Here is an 18,421-nt window from a genome sequence, read left to right as displayed (position 1 = left end):
AAAAATGATGATCAAAGTTAATATAAAAATAAAATTAAATTAAATTTTAAGAAATAAAATTAAAAAAAAAGAGATTCAAACAAAATATATATCAATAAAAATTTGAGGATCAAATTTGATATAATTCAGCAAATAATATGATATTTTTAAATTTTTCACAACTTTTAGAAATTATTTTCTATTCAAAACAAAAAGAAAATATTTTCCTGAAAATCAAGTTAAATTTTTTTTTAATTGCAAAGTATTTTTTATTGATGAATTTTTTTAATAACAAACAAATATAAAAAAATTTAAAAAGTGTTTTGCAAAACAACTATTTTCCGGACAATTGGATAATATTAATCATCTCCCTGTGAGCCATTGACCAGAAGAAGACATTGCTCGAATCTTTTAGTACTACTAGTCTAATTGAAAACGATATATTTATTATTAGCTAGCACAAAAGAGAATCCCTTCATGTTCATTGCTCGCGAGGGAGGCCATAAAATACGATTGGCTTTGAGGATTACTTTCTTTCTTTCTTTCTTCTTTTCTCTTTTGAGTGTAACTGTCAACATTGAGTGTTTTTTTTTAATAAAAAAATCTCTTATTTTATTGCAGAGAGCAGGAGGAGTTTAGATCATTTTCTTCTCAATTTACACGAGGGAGTTTAAATCTTTCCACGGCGTCAAAGTTGGCAAGAGATGCTTGAATAGTTAGAATATCTCATTTATTTTTATTTTTGAATGTCTTGATGTTAAAATTAAAAATAAAAAAAATATTATTTTAATATATTTTAATATAAAATATACAAAATATACTTTTAATTCAAGCTTGGCGGATTGGCCGAACAATTCGGAATGTTTTGTATGGAGATTGACGGCGTATGCTTCTGGTGTTAGATCGTAAAATACATGATTAATTAATTTATCTGTTACTGTTTTGGTGGCTGCTTTTTTATCCCTACTTGAATTAGATTGATAACGGTGTGACCTTTTGCATAGGTATTATGCAGCACATGCTCATTGTCTATGACGTCACTGCACAGAGCTTGCGGGCTTGCTTTTAGTTTTTACTAACCAAGGAGTATCTCTGGGATTGATTTTAGAATAAGGAGACGTATCTTTTTAGTCCTAGTTCAATTTTCATACAACCAGATCTTGGAGTTTATCGCTATGAAAAAAACATTGATTCTCACACAAAAAACAAAAAAAACATCATAAGGTGTGTATTTCGTAATACAGGGCATGGTTGTTTTTTAAAAATATTTTTTCTGGGTTGATTTGATTAGTTTATTCTGGGTTGATCTCGTCACTTTAAGATCATGAAATTAAATTTCACTTTGACATGGATGTAGATAAATAAAGAGAAAGATTGATGCCTTGCGTAACCAGAAAGCCTAAGTGGATCTTATAATGGCAATAAAGAAGAAAGTTAAGCAAGTGTGATTATTCGTCAACTCTAGTTGCAGCAATGGAAGAGTGCTAAGAACTTGACCAATCATTTCCTAGTGACCTTCACACCTCCCACTATAAAAACCCTATTGACCCCAGAATCATTTCATTGTAGTTTTTTAGAAGTGCTATCTTCTTCATTGGAGCATGTTTTACATATTACCATTTCAGATTTGGATTAGGAAAAAAACAAGAATGTGAATAGCTAGTCTAAAATGTTGATTAAATAAGAAGATATAGTTGAATTAGGTATTCAAAAGCTATAAAGAGGGATGATGGCGGCCCATGATCATCAATGAGAAACCATTATCTCACACACACGAGGTTGCTTTTCTGCTTTTTGAGCAAAATGTTAACAAGCCTTTCACATTAAGTATATATATTCTTACTGTTTCTTTACCTCATCACGTGATTCTTAAGATATGTGAATTAACATGATTGCATCAAGTTTATAAAAAAACGAAGGTCCCGTCTTTCAGCTTTAAGTGCAGATAATTCTGTAGCTGAATCCTGTCCTCGCATTTCTGCCTGACAGCAATCACTTCGGCTGGCGGCTTTCTGTGTAGTCTTGGATCACTAGTTGTCTCAAGTACTGTCTTCGAACACTGATATTAAAACCCAGCTCAAGTCAACAAGCAGGTTAGGATAGGTTTCATAAGAAAATAAAAAAGGAAGATGGTTTGCTGTGATCTAATATAAAATTTGATTTGAATTTAAAAATAAAAAAAAAAGTAGTTTTTTGCCTTTTTTTCAAGTCTTACCTGCTTTGTAACCTGAATTTTGAATTTGATTACTGTTTGGGAGTGTTTTAAAAAATATTTCTGAAAAAATTTGAAATTTTTTTAAATTAATATGTTTTTATATTTTCTAATTATTTTGATATGTTGATTTTAAAAATAATTTTTTTAAAATAAAAAAATATTATTGATATATTTTTATAAAGTGAAAAATATTTTAAAAAACAATTAGAATAAGACTTTTAAACACGCAATTAAACTGTGATTTTTTACACTTCGATTTTGTAACAATTGACACACATATATGAGCTGTGTATATTTTACGTTTTAATTAAAAAGTTACCGTTGGAGAGCAGATTAATTTTACGTTTCTAGGGCACGTATGTTAGTAAAAAAATACAATCGGGGCGTACCGTGATCAAAATTGTTACGGTGATTCTAAAAATACGGAGCACATAATAATACATAAAAAAAGATATTTTGAAGACTTAAGAGTGTATTTCTCTAAGTTTATGTTTTTGCTTTTAGTAATGGAATCCACCACTACAAACAAAATACGAGCAGCAAAAACATTATTTTTATACTTTTAATCTTGTGTTTTGTGTTGTGAAGGATACAACCCTCACAGCAAATGCAAGGGTTTGGTCCAAGAATCTCCGTTCGTTAAAAGAAAGCAGAAAGCAATGCAGTACTTGCGATAGACAACAGACTATATGAGCTCACAGCAATTCTCGTCCATGGCTAATGTTATACGTCAGCGAACAAGCTATAAGTCTTGGCATCGAGAACTATTTGTCTAACAGAAGCCACTGCTCCTACTGCCGCCAACAATGTTGATGCTACAGCTATCATCGTGTTTCCCCAGAAAACCAGGCTCTTCTTTGATGGCTTAAAAGTGACATTGTAGAAGACCATTGGTAAAATGAAATCCAAAGGAATGCATCCAAATGCTCCAAACAATGCCATGATGTCTCCAAAGAAAGGTAGCATGGCAGCCAAAAATGTAGCGATTATAACAGACAATGATCGAAAAATCAACCTTGGTACAACATTGCGGATGGAGAATTGATCCATCTTTGGGTCCGCAAACCATTTTTCGAAAACTTCGTTTGTGGGTTGCAAGTAAACCTGCAATAGCTAGCCCATGTTACATGTGAAAACAGGATGCAACTCTGCCATGGATGGTAGGGAAAAGGACTTACCAGAGCGATAGCAGTCACTTGCATGAGAGTGAAGATGTTGGTTAGCAAAAGAAACCATCTAGGCAGCAGTGGCTGGCCATCACCCATAAAATTGGCTAGAATTGTTGGTTGAGCTTGGTTGCCAAATGACCAATAACCTGAAATGCCAACACTGAAATAGGTACTGCCTATGACAGCATAGCATATGCATAAGCCTTTGAACATCTTGCCCTTGATTGGGGGGGCTATAGTTGCCTGCAAAATAGAAGATTTTGAGCTGTTTGAAATTCCTTCCAAGTCTCTAACCTCCTTGCTGAAGGGATGAGAAAATTTAGAATATTGTAATCTGCTTTACTAACACGAAGCTAGCCGAAACAAACCTGTATTTCAGGGATAATTCCACTTGCATATGTGGTAGAGATGATCGAAATGGCATTAATAGCACTGAAAAACTGGTTTTCTTGAGATCCTTTAATGGAATAGTCCTTAGAAGGTGCGTTCTTGGATTTTCCTGATAAAAAATTATTGTATAAATGAGTGGATGTAAAGAGGGAAATCTGATAATGACTAGTGATTTTTCTAACCTGTATGTATGGATCCTGCCGCGACGCAGGCGCTGTAAGCAAGACAAAGGATCAAAGAGAAAAGGTTAATATGCCTCAGAGAATGGAAAGATGGCATTTGTGCCAAGAATAATGTTGCAGCTCCAAAAATAATTATGAACTGGTACAGCTGCATTGTTCCATTTGAGTTGTACAGCAAGTAAATGAACTGCGAGGAATAAACCAAACTGTTATGCAGATAAATAAATCAGCAGAATTCTACAATTTTAAGGCGTGGTAAGCTCTTCTTTATCCTGCTAATTTTTGTGTTCTAGAAATTGAAATCTGGAAAAACAATTTGATGCAATCTTTGAAAACCATCTCTTGATTTTCCTTTCGAGATCTCACTGTGAGAAATATAACACGAACCTTCAGGCTCTGCCCTCCAATAAGAGTACAGGCAATAACAGCACCAAAGCATATTGAAAATTGAAGTGGCCCCACAAAAAACTTGCCCCATCCAGGTCCTGCCATGTTAAATCATCGTTCAAGTAGTTTTCACTAGTTGTTCTTCAAGAACGCCATTTGTTTTTGGTTATTTTAGCCATAAAATGAAACACATGCAGTTTGTTACTGCCAAGAAATTGAGAATTCATTTCTTAAACGTGTGAGTAAATCACCTAGAATGTCTCTAGCCATGTCTCGGAATCGAATTTGCCGTTTCCCAAGCTTTTCATGGTGCTCCAAAACAGCAGATAGAAGATTGTATGCATAGAAAGTCACTAAAGCTGCAAGAGTTAAGATTAGAACTCCAGGTACCCAGCCTAGTAAGGCCAGAGCGAAGGGAAGGCTAAAGATCACCGGACCGACGATAGATGTTGTCAAATGAAATCCACAGTGTATCCAAGATCCTACATCAATTTTACACAGAATTTACAGCTGTTCTCTGTTTCCTTGAAAATAAATTTGTTTCTACTCAGAATCATGTGTAAACAACTAACCTCTTGATTGGAGGACAAACAAAGCTCCAGCATCAAGTTCTGTTGAAGAATCAATGACCCCCCTTTCGTTATCTACTTTTGATACGTTCATGGAGTTTGGAACCACCGTTGCCATTTGTCTCTAGTGTGCTTTGAGCCAGAGCAGCGCACAGTATCTACGCAACTGGAGATCGCAGTATCTGCTATGTATCTACAAATTAATTATATAAACAGATAAGACAACAAAGCAGTCAATCAATCTGCTCTAGAGAACTGGTCATCTTTGGCGGCTATGATTCCACCATCATAAATTTAAAGAATTCGGCACTGTATATTCACTCCAGCAAAAGAATTCGGTGACGTTTTCCTTTTTCTTTTTGTCAGGGCTTCGTGTTATACTAAAGTTGACTGTTAATGATGCAGACGTTAGGCTAACCTTGCCTAACTTCAACCAGGTAAAAACCAGATCATGGAAACTTCAACCAATCTTTGGTCTTTTGTAAATGGTTGCTTTCAGTGTAATATGATAACATCACGGTCAAAGTTGAAGCCTGACTTTGAATTCAGAACGCAAAAACTTCAATGTCAAAAATCCTAAAAAAAGATGCATCATTGTCATCGAGTAATCTACTCTATGAAATTGGCTTAGAAATTATATTTTAATTAGAATGAATAAAAAATTAATCTCAAAGAATCTTTATTTTTTAAAATTTAGTTCTTGGTTATCGTGACTAATTAAAAATTGATTCCAATGATAATTAATTTTTATTAATTCTTCGGTTTTTAAATTTTTAAGATTCACTATAAAAGGATGAAAAAACAGTTTTTAACTTGAATTTTTCAAATTTTAAACACTTCTTCTCATTTTATTTTAGTGTTTTTTTTATATACTTTTATTTTTTTTTTTCTAAAATCTAAAACTTAAATTCACCTTGTTAAGAGATATTTGAGTTACATAAATTTTGGTTCAAAGATCTAATTTAAAAGTGAATCTAAATCAAAATAGTGTTATTGAAATCTTGAAAGATATACAATAAACATCCTAATTGAAAATTAATCTCAAAAAATTATTGGTTTTTCTATTCAAAGAACCCCCATTATTTCTAGATTTAATTCTTGATTTATTGTGGCTAATTAAAAAGTTGATAACATAATAGTGAGAATTAATGTTTATTAATTCTTTAACATTTTAGCATCTAAAATTTACTATAAAAAAGGATAAAAGAAAAGTTTCTAATTTGAATTTTTCAAAATTCACACATTTTTCCCTACTTTATTTTTTGTGTTTTTTTTAATGCTCTGATTTTTTCCATAAATTTAGAGTTTAGATTTATCTTGTTGAAAGATACTTGAATTATGTAATTTTTTTTTCAAAGACCTAGTTTAGAAGTCAGTATAAACCAAGGTGATGTTGGTGGAAACTTAAGAGGTATGTTGCAAACATCTTAATTGCACAACTGATGATGAGCAATAAGGTTTTTAAGGGCAAATTATTTATCTTTAACGACAACAAAAAATTTATTATTTTAAAGTGTTCTAATAAGTAAGTATTTTTTTTGTTTTAATTTAAGCATAATTAATTTTATTATTAGTATGTATGCTAGTTATTTTTATTTCAATTATAAATTTAAATATATGCTTAGCATGGATGTATGCTAGTATTTTATTATTATTATTATTATTATATGCTTAGCATGTAAGTTTAACTTCAGTACTGGGAAACAGTAAGCTTTGTGGAGGCATCCTTGAATTCCATTCACCAGTGTGCACAGTTAATGAGTCAAATAACTGCAGATTCTCCCATTACAGCGAAGCTGAAATCAATTACTGGTGTTACTTTGGTGCTATCAAGTGTATATGTTTTGTTGATCCAGAAGAAAACACATGAGGCACCAGCTTCAAGACATGACAACACATCACAGCTTCAAGACATGACAACACATCTAGGTGACTTCGGACTGGCAAGATTTCTTCAAGAACCCAACAATGCTGGTCAAACAAACTTAATTTATTGGATTAAGAGGAACAGTCGGTTATGCAACTCCAGGTAAATATAATTCTTCTGATTCTTAATTTAGTCTTTCATTGTTCAGAAAAAAATATTTCTCTGACAAGTCTATTGTAAAAATTGCTGTTATGTCGCTCAAACTTCCATATTTTTATGCTATTGTAGAGTATGACAAGGGAAGCGACGTTTTGACAGGAGGCGATGTACGTGTACAGTTATGACATCCTCTTGTTAGCGATGTTCACTTGGAAAAGATCCACCGCTGATGTGTCCGGAGAGGGTTTAGACCTTCACAGATCTGCTAGCATTGCTTTGCCTGAACGAAGGTTGCAGACACTATTCTAGTAATTCTACTTCAGGAAGTAGTTACTACGGAGAAACACAGAGGCCAAACAGTTCATGAGGCCTGAATTTCAATAATGGTGATTGGAGTTGCTTGTTCTCCTGAATTTTCACATTTAAGTTTTTGAGTTTAACTAGTTGTTTGACATGACATATATAATAGCCTTGATAACTAAATAATCATGGATTTGAAGAGCTTTCACTTTAGATGCTGCGACGCAAACTTGTTTAATCTTGCACCGTGTTTCAACAATGTTTCTTTTCTTGTTGTAAAAGAGGGTAGATCATTAAACTTGGTAGATTCTTTCACAAGAGAAAAAATAAAAGTTGCGACTTGCAACCACTAAACATTAGCAAACAAGCTATACGTGCTGGCATCGAGAAATATTTGCCGGATTGAGGATATTGCCCCCAACACTCCTACTGCCGAACAGATTATGGCAATTGATGCGTTTCCCCAGAACATCAAGCCCTTCTTGGAAGGCTTGAAAGTCACATTGTAGAATATCACAGGCAAAATGAAGTCTAGAGGAATGAATCCAAATGCTCCGACCACTGCATTAATATCTCCGAAGAAAGGAAACATTGCAGCAATAGCTGTGGCTATGATTACTGATAATGACCGGGAAACCAACCTTGGCACAACATTGCGGATGGAGAACTGATCAAACTTTGCATCTGCAAACTTTCGTTCAAACACATCATTTGTTGGCTGCAAGTAAACCTGCACAAACAGAAGCATTCTGATTAAATCACAGCACGAGGCGTAGTTCAAGATTTCTGCAATCGCCGTGAATAATGTTCTAAGCCACCGATTTGTAATTGCAAGGATTAATGCTTTGCAAAGAAGCTATAATGCGTTGAAGTTGGTTTGACTTTGTTCTTGTAGCTAAACTGAAAATGTGTTAATGCTTAGAAACATAAAGATTTTTCGTTAGAAATCTGTGTGACAAAGAAGAACCCAGGTGTCTAATGACATCATCATCCAAAACAGGACTGGCCTCCAATGACTGCCATTTCTAGCTAGCAACAATGAAGATCTTACCACGCTGACGGCTGCTACTTGCAAGAGGGTGAGAACATTGATCATCAAGAGAACCCAAGTGGGAAGTAAAGGCTTTTCGTCAACCATAAAATTATTTAGAATTACTCCCTTAGTCTGATTGCCAAATGCCCAATATCCAGAGATTGCAACACTGAAAAATGTCATTATTATGACAGCATAGCAGACCAGTAGACCTTTGAACATTTTCCCCTCGACCGGAGGTGCTACAGTTGCCTACAAACAGAAAGAGAACACATTGCGGACATTAGTCCTTTCAGGAACCGATGTCTGCCGTTTTACAGATCTAAAAACAAACCTTGTGTATCAAAGAAAACCTGTATTTCTGGAATAATTCCATTTCCGTAGGTTGTAGCAATGATTGAAATAGCATTGAAGGCTCCAAAGACTCGATTCTGCATAGCTCCATTGATAGAATAGTCTTTTGGAGGCGCGTTCTTAGAGTTTCCTGCAAGGGATATAGAACATGGATTAAGGACACAATATCCTTGAAGAATTTTTATGTATTCCTTTCCTTCTCCCTCTTACCTATATGAACAGAACCAGCCGTAGTACAAGCACTGTAAGCAAGGGCAAGGACTAGAGAGACAAGGCTGATATGCCGTAGGGAGTGGAAAGATGGAATCTGAGCCAGGACTAGCATCAGGATGCCAAAAATACTGACAAATTCGTACAGCTGCATGCTCCCCTTTGGAGTAGAGAGCAAGTAAATGAACTGCCAAGAAGAGGAATTACACCAGAAAACCAACCATCATAACTTTCTCTTTCAATCCTTTATTAGATAAACCACTACTGTCAACTGACCTTGAGACTCTGCCCCCCAAGAAGAATGCAAGCAATAACGGAACCATAGCATACACCAAACTGAATCGGACCAACAAAGTATCTCCCCCATGCTGGTCCTATAAGAAGACCATCAATTGATCGTTACAAAAATCAATTTTTGCTGCAATACATGAATCTTAATATTAAGCCTGTAGAGACAAGTTACCCTTATACTGTTTACATACCTAATATATCTTCGGCCATGACCCTGAACCTAAGCTGACGCCTCCCTGTCCGAGCATGGTGCTCAAGAACTAATGAAAGAAGGTTATAGGAATAGAATGTTATCAGAGCTGCCAGTATCAGGCATAAAACACCAGGAAACCAACCCATCAAGGACAGTGCGTAGGGAAGACTAAGAAGAGCCGGAGCTACAATTGATGTTGTCAAATGGTATCCACAGTGCAGCCATGAACCTACCGCAACACAAACATTAATTTCCCATATCATATTCTAAGCATTTAGTCACTCAAAGTACCAGTGTTTTGGTGTTACCTCTTGATTTCAGCACAAACAAGGCTCCAGCGTCAAGTTGCTCGGAAGAGCTTGGCCCTTCTTCGCGATCTCTTTCAGATACTTCCACGGAAGTAGGAGGTTGAGTTCCCATATCTCTATATCCTCAAGGCTAGGTAAATAGAATCTCAGGTGCTCAGGAGCTAAGAGGCTAATCTTCTTCTTCTTCTTTGCTCGTTGATGATGACTTTGACAATTTGTGATGTCCATCCTTTAATCAACGCAAAATATGGACCAAAAAGAAGAAGCCATCACCTACTGGCCTGAAGACAAGCAGTCACTTCAACCGAAGAAAGATTCAATATAAGAAATCCTTAGAAATCCAACAAAGGTAGACCAGCTGTTTTGGACTTCTATAGATTAATAAAAACTGATGGATTCATAAGGCCCAATCTTATTTCTCAAAACAATAAAAAATCCTTAGAGATCACCGAAGCTAATAGTTAATGTTGCTTATCAACCCAGTAAGTGCTAGCCCATTAAGGTATTTTTTAATTTAATATTTTGTTTATTATTATTTTTTGAGTTTAATAATGCTATTATAGTTTAAATACTTTTCATTTTAAAATATATAAAAATAATATTTTTTTGCTTTTTTTTCAAATATATATATATATATATATATATATTTTATAATTATTTTTATGGATTTTTTTTAAATATAAAATAGGTTGAGAATTTAACTTTGTAGTTTTTTTCTTTAAAATACTGTGAATTGCTAAAGTGTTTTGTTTTATTATAATTTTTTTTAAAAAAAATTTTTTATCGATTTTATTATTTTTAATATTATGCTAATTAAGAGTTATAATTGTAGATTTTATCATGAAACACTGTAAATTGCTATAGTATTTTCATATATGATTTTCTTTTTGTTATAATTTTTTTAAAAAAATTTCTTTGTTAATTTTAATTTTTTAATATTAAGTTGGTAAAAAATTTAGTTTTGTAGTTTTTTCCTTAAAAATATTATAAATTGAAACAGTTTTTTTATATATAATTTCTTTTATAATTTTTTACAACCTCATAACAAAACACAAGTATGCCACAAGCACGCGACAAGCATCTAGAAAATAAATTAAAATAATTTAAAAATTAAAATTTTAAATAAAAAAAATAAATTTAAAAAACAAGATTTCAATAAACTGCGAAACATCAAATTCAAACATCATCGCACAAGAACCTCAACAGACAGAACTAAAATCCCGCTGGCTTGAGTTACAGAAATCAGCTTAAGGCAACAAACACAGCATCTCGCACTTTCACAAATAGAATTTCTTTGTTGATTAGTTTTTGAGATTAAAGTTGAGTTATTTATTTATTTATGTTTTGAATGGTTTAGAGTGAGAAAGATGAGAAATTGTGATGTGGGTTTTGCTTTTTTTGTTGGTTTTAGTGTTTTGTGTTGCTTGTTAGGAGATTTATGAATTTGAACCAGAATCAGGAATTGGTAGAAGGAGGTTTTGCTTGCTTGTTTGTTTGTTTGTTTGATTGATTGATGTGTGTATTATGGGTATGGGGCATTGCAAGCACTTGCATTTGCTGTTGTTTTTTGATTGAGATATCAAATGTTGTCCTTAGGAAAACTAAGACTTGTTTCCAAGCAAAATATGAGCTTGTTGGGTTTTCTTTTGGGAAATAACTTGGTGTGTTATTATTTTATATTAATTAACATTTGTGTAACTTACAGTGTGTTAAAAAATGATTGGCAGGGGATGTGTTTTAGCCTTCCTACTCCAAATGATCCATTCGATGACAGGAATGGTAAACTCTCTTTCTCTTGTGCATGAATGCTCTTGTAAATAAATAAAAAATTAAAATCACTGCTTTTCTGTTCTCACTAAAAGTTCTCGCCTCCTATATAGTTTGGCAAGTTGTGAACCTGAATTTCTTGTGTCCACACCTGAGAAACTTTTGGAGCTTGATTCCCTGAAGACTATGGATTTATCAGGGTTCTCCTTTCTGGTAATGTTTTAAGCTTTTATAGTACCAGAACTTTTGTTCTAAGTTTATCGTCATGCTTTCTCATCTCTAGATTTTACAGATGAAATAATCATACATTTTACACACACATTACATTACAATTCTCCTCATGAAAGCTTGTGCTGCTTTGAATTGGTACATTTTCTGTGATTGACTCAAAGGTTTCTGAAAGTTGTTTACAGATGGTCCTTCATAAAATAGACGTGAGTCACTTTCTTGTCTCCCCTTATTTCTAACAACTTTGGACCTGTCTGACTGGATTACAAAATACAGTAGCATAGCAGTCTAGTAAGGATAGTGGAATATGATTGCACTATGCATAACTAGTGTGTTGAGTGGGTAATGTGAAGTAGCATAGCAGTCCTCTCCAGTAAGGATTATGAAATATGGTGGAACTATGCACATCAAGTGCATTGAGTGGTTTCTGTGTGCTGCATTTTCTGTGTTTTGAGCCATTGTGACGATCAGCTGTTTGGAATTTGATGATTTCTTATGTCTTCCACGCTTAAATATATCTCTTAAAAAAGATTTTTGGGATCTATTGTTTATTCCTGTTTTATTGATTTTGTGATAAGATAGGTTGTTGATGGATTGGAATCTCTTTATAAAGGCGGTTGTCTTGATGCTCTTAAATCCATTAGGCAATCTATTTCTGTCTGTCCCCGGGCTGTGGTTGTCAACAATTTCCTTAATGGTTCATGCGTTCTGGCTTTACAGAATCTTCTCCTGGGATCACTTGTTGATTGTCTCTCAATCTGTCTATTCCCAGTCAGAGTGCATGCGTTGTGCAAACAACAAATGTGTGCACTTCTGATGAAATGAGACTTATAAAGGTATTTATATCTCAATATCTAGATATCTGCTTTCTACTTTTTATGTGAATATTTGTAAATGGAGCAGGTTATCACACCTGCAACCAGATTCTGGCTCGATGTGCTTCAAAGTCCATTACCATGAACTATAGCATTTCCTAAAGTTCTTGTTGTGCAAAGTCTATACTGTATAAAATATAGCGAAATAATATAGTATGATAATGTATTCACTGGCAGTGTCCTTGATGTTTGTGACTTTTTTACAGGGAATCCAAGTTTTGAATCATGCTTGTGACAGCCAACTCGCCTCTCAACCCTTAAAGGTGCTATATGTTGTTGGAAATGATAGCAACTCTTTCAATTTAGTTAAGATGCTCAAAATCAATGGTTATACTGTCTCTACTGGCTCAAATCACAATATTTCAGATGTTGATAACAGGTCAATACTTTATCTATGCCTGTTAACTATTCTTTTCTCCAGTAGTTTTGTTTCTGCGAGCCTTTTCATTTCTTATTATTTTTCTCATCTTCAACTGAAATGTTGGTGCTGACACGTTTCTTATTTTGAGACTCAAGCAGCAAATGGGATGTTAGAGGATAGAAGGCAGACAAAAGTTTGGATGGTACTACAGTATATAAATGTTAGAAATCAGGCTATTATGGAATAATGTAATAAGAATTACTACGGTGATACATGTTATAAATACCATCTTATAAAAGCAAGCTGATTTTCTGCTAAGCTTCTCCTATTCTGGTTTTAGATTTAAACTTCAAATTGGGTTCGTGGAACAGAATTGGGTAGCTTGATTTATCCTGTTTGCTACCACTTCTAAGGTTGCTCTTCGGCACAAAGTTCTTCTAGTCTTGGGCTCTTATAACTTATTTTTGATTGCTTTGTTCAGCCTGGATATGAATGTCAGAAGGAAACCTCTGGTCTCCGTGATCAATGTGGAGCACATCCTACTACTGATTTAGCTTTCTACGAAACTGTAATCTTTCCCAGTTTTGTTCAGTCAATTGATAATTATGTTCAAATCCTCGCAAGAATGGCCAGGCACACTATCAATGGCGTCTCCCATAGCTTTTTAACCACAGAAGATGCACCAATAGCTGGACCACTTAACAAAATTCTTGAGCAATGTGGGCAGGCAGTGCCTGATGCCTTGTGAAACTTGTATCTCACATCATCCATGTTGGAATCATGAAGCTTCAATTTTTGCTCATCATTACTTCATCCCCATTCTTTATAGATCCTAGAATGTCTTCACCAGAAGCAACGACTGCATTGTCAGTACCAAGTTTCTATCCTGGACGGGTCTCGCAAATGGTGATAATTTATAATGTGCAACATCCTCGCAGTGGTTTTGAAGATAATATAGATGGGAGCCTGAGTTATTTCTGGTTCCATACATGGTATAGCAAGCCAGAATGGCTGTGTTAGTGAAAATTTGTGAACGTTTTAGTTTCTTTGAGTTGTCTTTCATTCTCTTGGTGGTCACCTAACAGAATGATGTCACAGTTTAGTCTCCAGAATATATACCACTATCGTTTTTCACACTCAAGATTCCTTCGACACTATTTTGGCTTGCCAATGATGCGTTTATCTGATTTTAAATGCAAATTGTTGATGGTAGGTTGGAATATGGTAGAAATTTAATGTCATCTGTCACATGCAAAACCAGTTTCGAGTTGACTCCATTGTACCACATGCATACGCTAACCAAAGTTTTTGTTTTCTTTTAGTTTTTTGTTGCAGTTCCTGGCACAACCCTACAAGGTCAAGTCAGGCGTTAACTGGCCTCCGTCACCAAGTGATCAGTAGTCATGTAAAAAACAAGCAAATTTTATGACATTCCAAGACCGCGTATTCCATGGATAACACGTAACAACTAAAAACACCATAGGAGTTTTCTCATACACAGAGCAGATGTTGATGTTCTGAGCTTGTTTCGTCTTTTTCAAGTTTGTATATATATATAATATATATATATATATATACATGCATGTTTTAGATCTGATATGGTTTGGATTGGATTTCAGTTCAGATACTGTGAAAACCAAAACTTCATCAATGATCAGTCTCGTGGTTAACTTGAAAGACGTTAATAATGAAAACGGCATGAGGATCCATGACTGTATGCATGGCCCAATAAACAATGGGAGCTGCTCATGTATTTGAGATTTTATATAAAAAAAGAGAGTAAAGGTTTCGAAAAGGCGCGCGCAAACAGGTTTTTTTCTTTCTTATTTTTTGAGAAAGAAATGCTGATGAGAGCTTGAGGTGGCCGGCAGGCTGGACTTTCCTGTCGTCTTCACATTTTGAAGCGCAAGCTTTTGGACCAGATATGTTGACGGACGGTATGGTATCTTCTGGGGAGGGGGTGGTTGGTAGGCAGTAGTGGGGTATGATGAGAAACAAATACTAGAACATAAAAATGATGTTTTAGCAACCATCACACTCCCAAAACCTAAAAGAAAAAAAAATACATGAATTTCTTAATGACGCTTCGGTTATATCTCTTCATCTTGCTCTCTCTCATGTCATCGATCCTTGTTCGTTTGAGCTAGACATCGCACCTCCTCCCATCTCCCAATCATTCTATTCTTATCTTCCAAGGTTTACCCAGATATGCCTTCAATTCACCCAGATAACCTCGCTCCTTGCAATATTAAAGCTTTTCTTTATTTGGACTGCAGAGGCCCGAAAACGATGCCTTGTCTTGCAAGATTAGCTAACCAATGTAACAGTTGTTCCCATTGACTTGAAATTAGTATAATATTTTTGCTAACAATTTATGGTTTTTTAATTAATAATGTTTTCCCAATATAATATATACATTAACGTAGGACTATATATGTTGAGATAGTTTTTATGGTAATTGACGTCCATTTATGATTCTCTTGCTTTTCCTTTTCCAGTACAAATCTTCTTGGTCTCATGCAATCATGGCTCTAACTTTTTGATTCTTGAATGATTAAGAGCAAGAGTATATATAATTATATATTTAAATAAATAAATAAACTATATACAGAGATCTCACTGGTACAACGAAAGAAGGAATCTGGAACCATTGCGTGTGGTCATTATTAATATTATTGTTTTTTCAAGTTTATCAGTTTTTTTTTTTTTTTTAGAAATTCTATAAGCTAGTCACCTTTTGCGTTTGGACCCCAAAATAGCTGTTTAAACAACCTATTTGATTCTTGAATGATTAAGAGCAAGAGTCTATAGAATTATATATTTAAATAAATAAAATCTAATTAAATGTGCCTGCTTGGTGCCCCTCCTCATCACCATGAACCTTCGCATTTGCCATGTGTTAATATCTTCCTGTCGGCGTTGAGTGCCGCTGTACGTCGGCCTTTCAAGCTTCATTAAGAAGCCTCCTACCGGTTCATAGCATATTCTTTCCTTAATTATTAAAGAGATCCCAAGGTTGAACTGTCAATTAATTGATTTTCTATATATTTTAAAGTTTACCTTTAATATATAAAACTATAGTGCAAAGGAAACAACTTGCAAGCAGACTGGTATTAAGTATTAACAAAACCTTATTAGGTAGATCATTTGTCTCGTTCAAGAACAGTGCATTGATTGTTTATGGGGCAGTTTGTTTCTTATGTGTGCTGCAATTATTAACAATCAACTACAATTATTTATATCGTTTTAAGAACCGTTGATTGTATTTGTTAAGAAGATATATTAAATCATTCGAGCTTGAATTTATGAAGGGATATTCAATGCACCCGTAAACACATATTTTAGTATTTAGTAATTATTATTTTGTTTTTCTTGGAAAAAATCAATGGACTTGCTCTCGCGATATTTTGATATGTTTAATTACAAGACTTGTTGATAATTACTAGAGTGATAAAGAGTAAATTATATATATATATATATATATATATATATATATATATATATAAAGCACGGTGAAATTACTAGTTTACCTCTAAAAATAAAAACTTTGAAATTAACATTTAAGGACTTTTTTGTTTTTTTTTTTAAACATAATAAAATGACTCAACTGTCTTTAAAAAAAAAAAATTTAAAGCTTGTATTAAGAGATTTTTCATCTTCTTAACCTGATTATTTTTATTATTATCAAGTTGGTCTATGGTAATTTGGTTTATTAATAAACATAAAATATTATTGAAATAAAAAAGTGATTGTCATGTGGAATGCACGTGTCACTCTATGAAAGACATCCTTGGCTTTTAGGCGGCCCATGTTACGCCTATCGGTGTCTAAAGATGTTCTTCTATCATATCATTGGAAAAGTTGCGACTTATTTTTCCTGGTGGGGCGACAACATGATGAATTATCGTTGGCAAGACTGTTTTATATTTTCTCTCTTCTCCTCTAAAAAATCGCACTAGTCATTCAAAAATTTAGAGTTATCCTCTTAATTATTGATCAACTTCAGTCCTTATTCTCTTGGTTTCTAAATTTTTCTTCAACCTTTTATACAATTTTTATTTATTTTTAATTTTATCATTCAATTAAAGTTTATGATATATATATTTTTTTATTTTGGTACTCATTCTTTTGATTCTTTTATTAAAATGATTTTTCTTTTCAATTTCACCATTCAATCAAAAATTCATAGTTTTTCTATGATTTATTTTTTTTATTTTAATTTTGATCTTTATTCTTTTAATTGTTATTTTTTTATTTTTATCCTTTTATATAATTAATATTTTTTTCATTTTCATCCTTCACTATTTAATTGGTTGGGGATTGAGCTTCGATGTTTTTTCACATATGATGCTTCCGGCCTAAACTTGAGTCATGGATTTGAAAAGTTAACATGAGTTGATATTTTTTTCTATCTCATCATTTAACATTGATATTTAAAAAAAATATAGTTTTTTAGTTTTCTTCAATTTATTTTCCATCAGGTTATCCTCATCTTGTACTCTTGGTGTTGACTTGGGCCATATTTGTATTTTGTTTTTATCTATTTTCATTATTCTATATTTCTTGACTATAAATTAAATTATGCTATTTTTTTCTCGAGTTATCATGATAGTTTTTTTAAAAAAATATATATGAGCCTGTAGCATAGGGCACGGGGACGTCTAGTATTATTCTATTTCGCAAATAAAGTTGACATTAGATGATGGATGGAGATATAAGCCAGCCCTTTCTTGACGATAAGGAATCTAGAAATGAAAGCCTCACCACCATGAACTGGTTTTGTTTTTTTTTTACGAATAAACAAGGTTTTATTACTGACAGCATTAGACATTTAAATTAATAAAATGTAGAACAAGCGTAATTAACCTATACCCCTTGTCATTTTTATCAATTATTCTCTTAATCCCCCCAGTGTATCCAACTACTGCTCCATTAGAGTCGGTGAAGCGACTTAGCTTGCTTAAATTTTGTTCTTCTGCCGAGTGGGAAGAAGGTGATACTGACCTGTCATTGATCGCACATCCCCCATTTCTTGATCCTCGTCATTTTTACTACAGGTGACATCACACACGCATCCAGTCTCTTTTTAACATCTACAAAGATTGGGCTAATTGCCCTTCAAAAATCGACCAAGAAGAAGGAAAAAGATGCGTCAAAGATCTAAAGTAAGTGGTAGGCCAAGGCTTTTCTGCTATATTGAGAATGATTTACCTCTAGCTAATATCCAATCTCACCAGTGATCATTGAGATATTATACAGCGAACAAGAACACATGCATCATGATAGGAACAATCATTTGATGATTTTGGTCATCGGAGATGCATGGATCATGAAAGGGGAATTAACAGTATGGTCCCATGAATGCTTGGCGATCAAATTAGTGACGGGGCGCACAGCAACAGACAAGCTGGACAAAAAATTCTCCTTACAATGATGATTTCCAAACCCCAAGCAACCAAGTACGTAAAACACGGGGTGCCCAAAACATGAACTGGCACCAACCAAATCCAGTCTTCAATTCTTTTTCTTTGGCATAGACATGCTTGTCAAAAGGAGGTTGAATGTGACATGGGATGGAAAGAAA

At 33.9% G+C, this 18,421-nt stretch overlaps 2 protein-coding genes and 1 long non-coding RNA gene across 7 annotated transcripts; 1 reads left to right on the top strand and 2 right to left on the bottom strand.

The window, feature by feature from the left end:
• Window positions 1-2,732: 2,732 nt before the first annotated feature.
• Window positions 2,733-5,102, bottom strand: LOC118030456 (GABA transporter 1). Its single transcript, XM_035034572.2, has 7 exons — window positions 4,895-5,102; window positions 4,574-4,804; window positions 4,323-4,420; window positions 3,936-4,122; window positions 3,732-3,862; window positions 3,373-3,606; window positions 2,733-3,298 (listed from the first exon to the last, which is right to left on the bottom strand). Exons 1-7 carry the CDS (start codon window positions 5,007-5,009, stop codon window positions 2,918-2,920), a joined length of 1,377 nt encoding a protein of 458 aa, XP_034890463.1. The 5' UTR covers window positions 5,010-5,102; the 3' UTR covers window positions 2,733-2,917.
• A 2,286-nt stretch (window positions 5,103-7,388) lies between these two features.
• On the bottom strand, window positions 7,389-9,924 carry LOC118030457 (GABA transporter 1). Its single transcript, XM_035034573.2, has 7 exons — window positions 9,607-9,924; window positions 9,297-9,527; window positions 9,091-9,188; window positions 8,815-9,001; window positions 8,604-8,734; window positions 8,269-8,502; window positions 7,389-7,947 (listed from the first exon to the last, which is right to left on the bottom strand). Exons 1-7 carry the CDS (start codon window positions 9,716-9,718, stop codon window positions 7,567-7,569), a joined length of 1,374 nt encoding a protein of 457 aa, XP_034890464.1. The 5' UTR covers window positions 9,719-9,924; the 3' UTR covers window positions 7,389-7,566.
• An 849-nt stretch (window positions 9,925-10,773) lies between these two features.
• On the top strand, window positions 10,774-14,057 carry LOC118030493 (uncharacterized). Of its 5 annotated transcripts, XR_004684349.2 has the most exons (6): window positions 10,774-10,925; window positions 11,334-11,385; window positions 11,487-11,586; window positions 12,184-12,437; window positions 12,683-12,855; window positions 13,319-14,057. It is a non-coding gene; the product is annotated as an uncharacterized lncRNA (long non-coding RNA). The 5 variants fall into 5 exon arrangements; XR_004684344.2 differs by having other exon boundaries at window positions 10,775-11,385; XR_004684346.2 differs by lacking the exon at window positions 13,319-14,057 and adding an exon at window positions 12,996-13,155 and having other exon boundaries at window positions 10,775-11,385.
• Window positions 14,058-18,421: the final 4,364 nt, after the last annotated feature.

The sequence above is a fragment of the Populus alba genome, chromosome 8, assembly GCF_005239225.2.
Source record: "Populus alba chromosome 8, ASM523922v2, whole genome shotgun sequence".
In the NCBI taxonomy this organism is placed as follows: domain Eukaryota; kingdom Viridiplantae; phylum Streptophyta; class Magnoliopsida; order Malpighiales; family Salicaceae; genus Populus; species Populus alba.
Note: the sequence above shows the minus strand (reverse complement) of the source record. Positions and strands in the feature narration are given on the sequence as shown.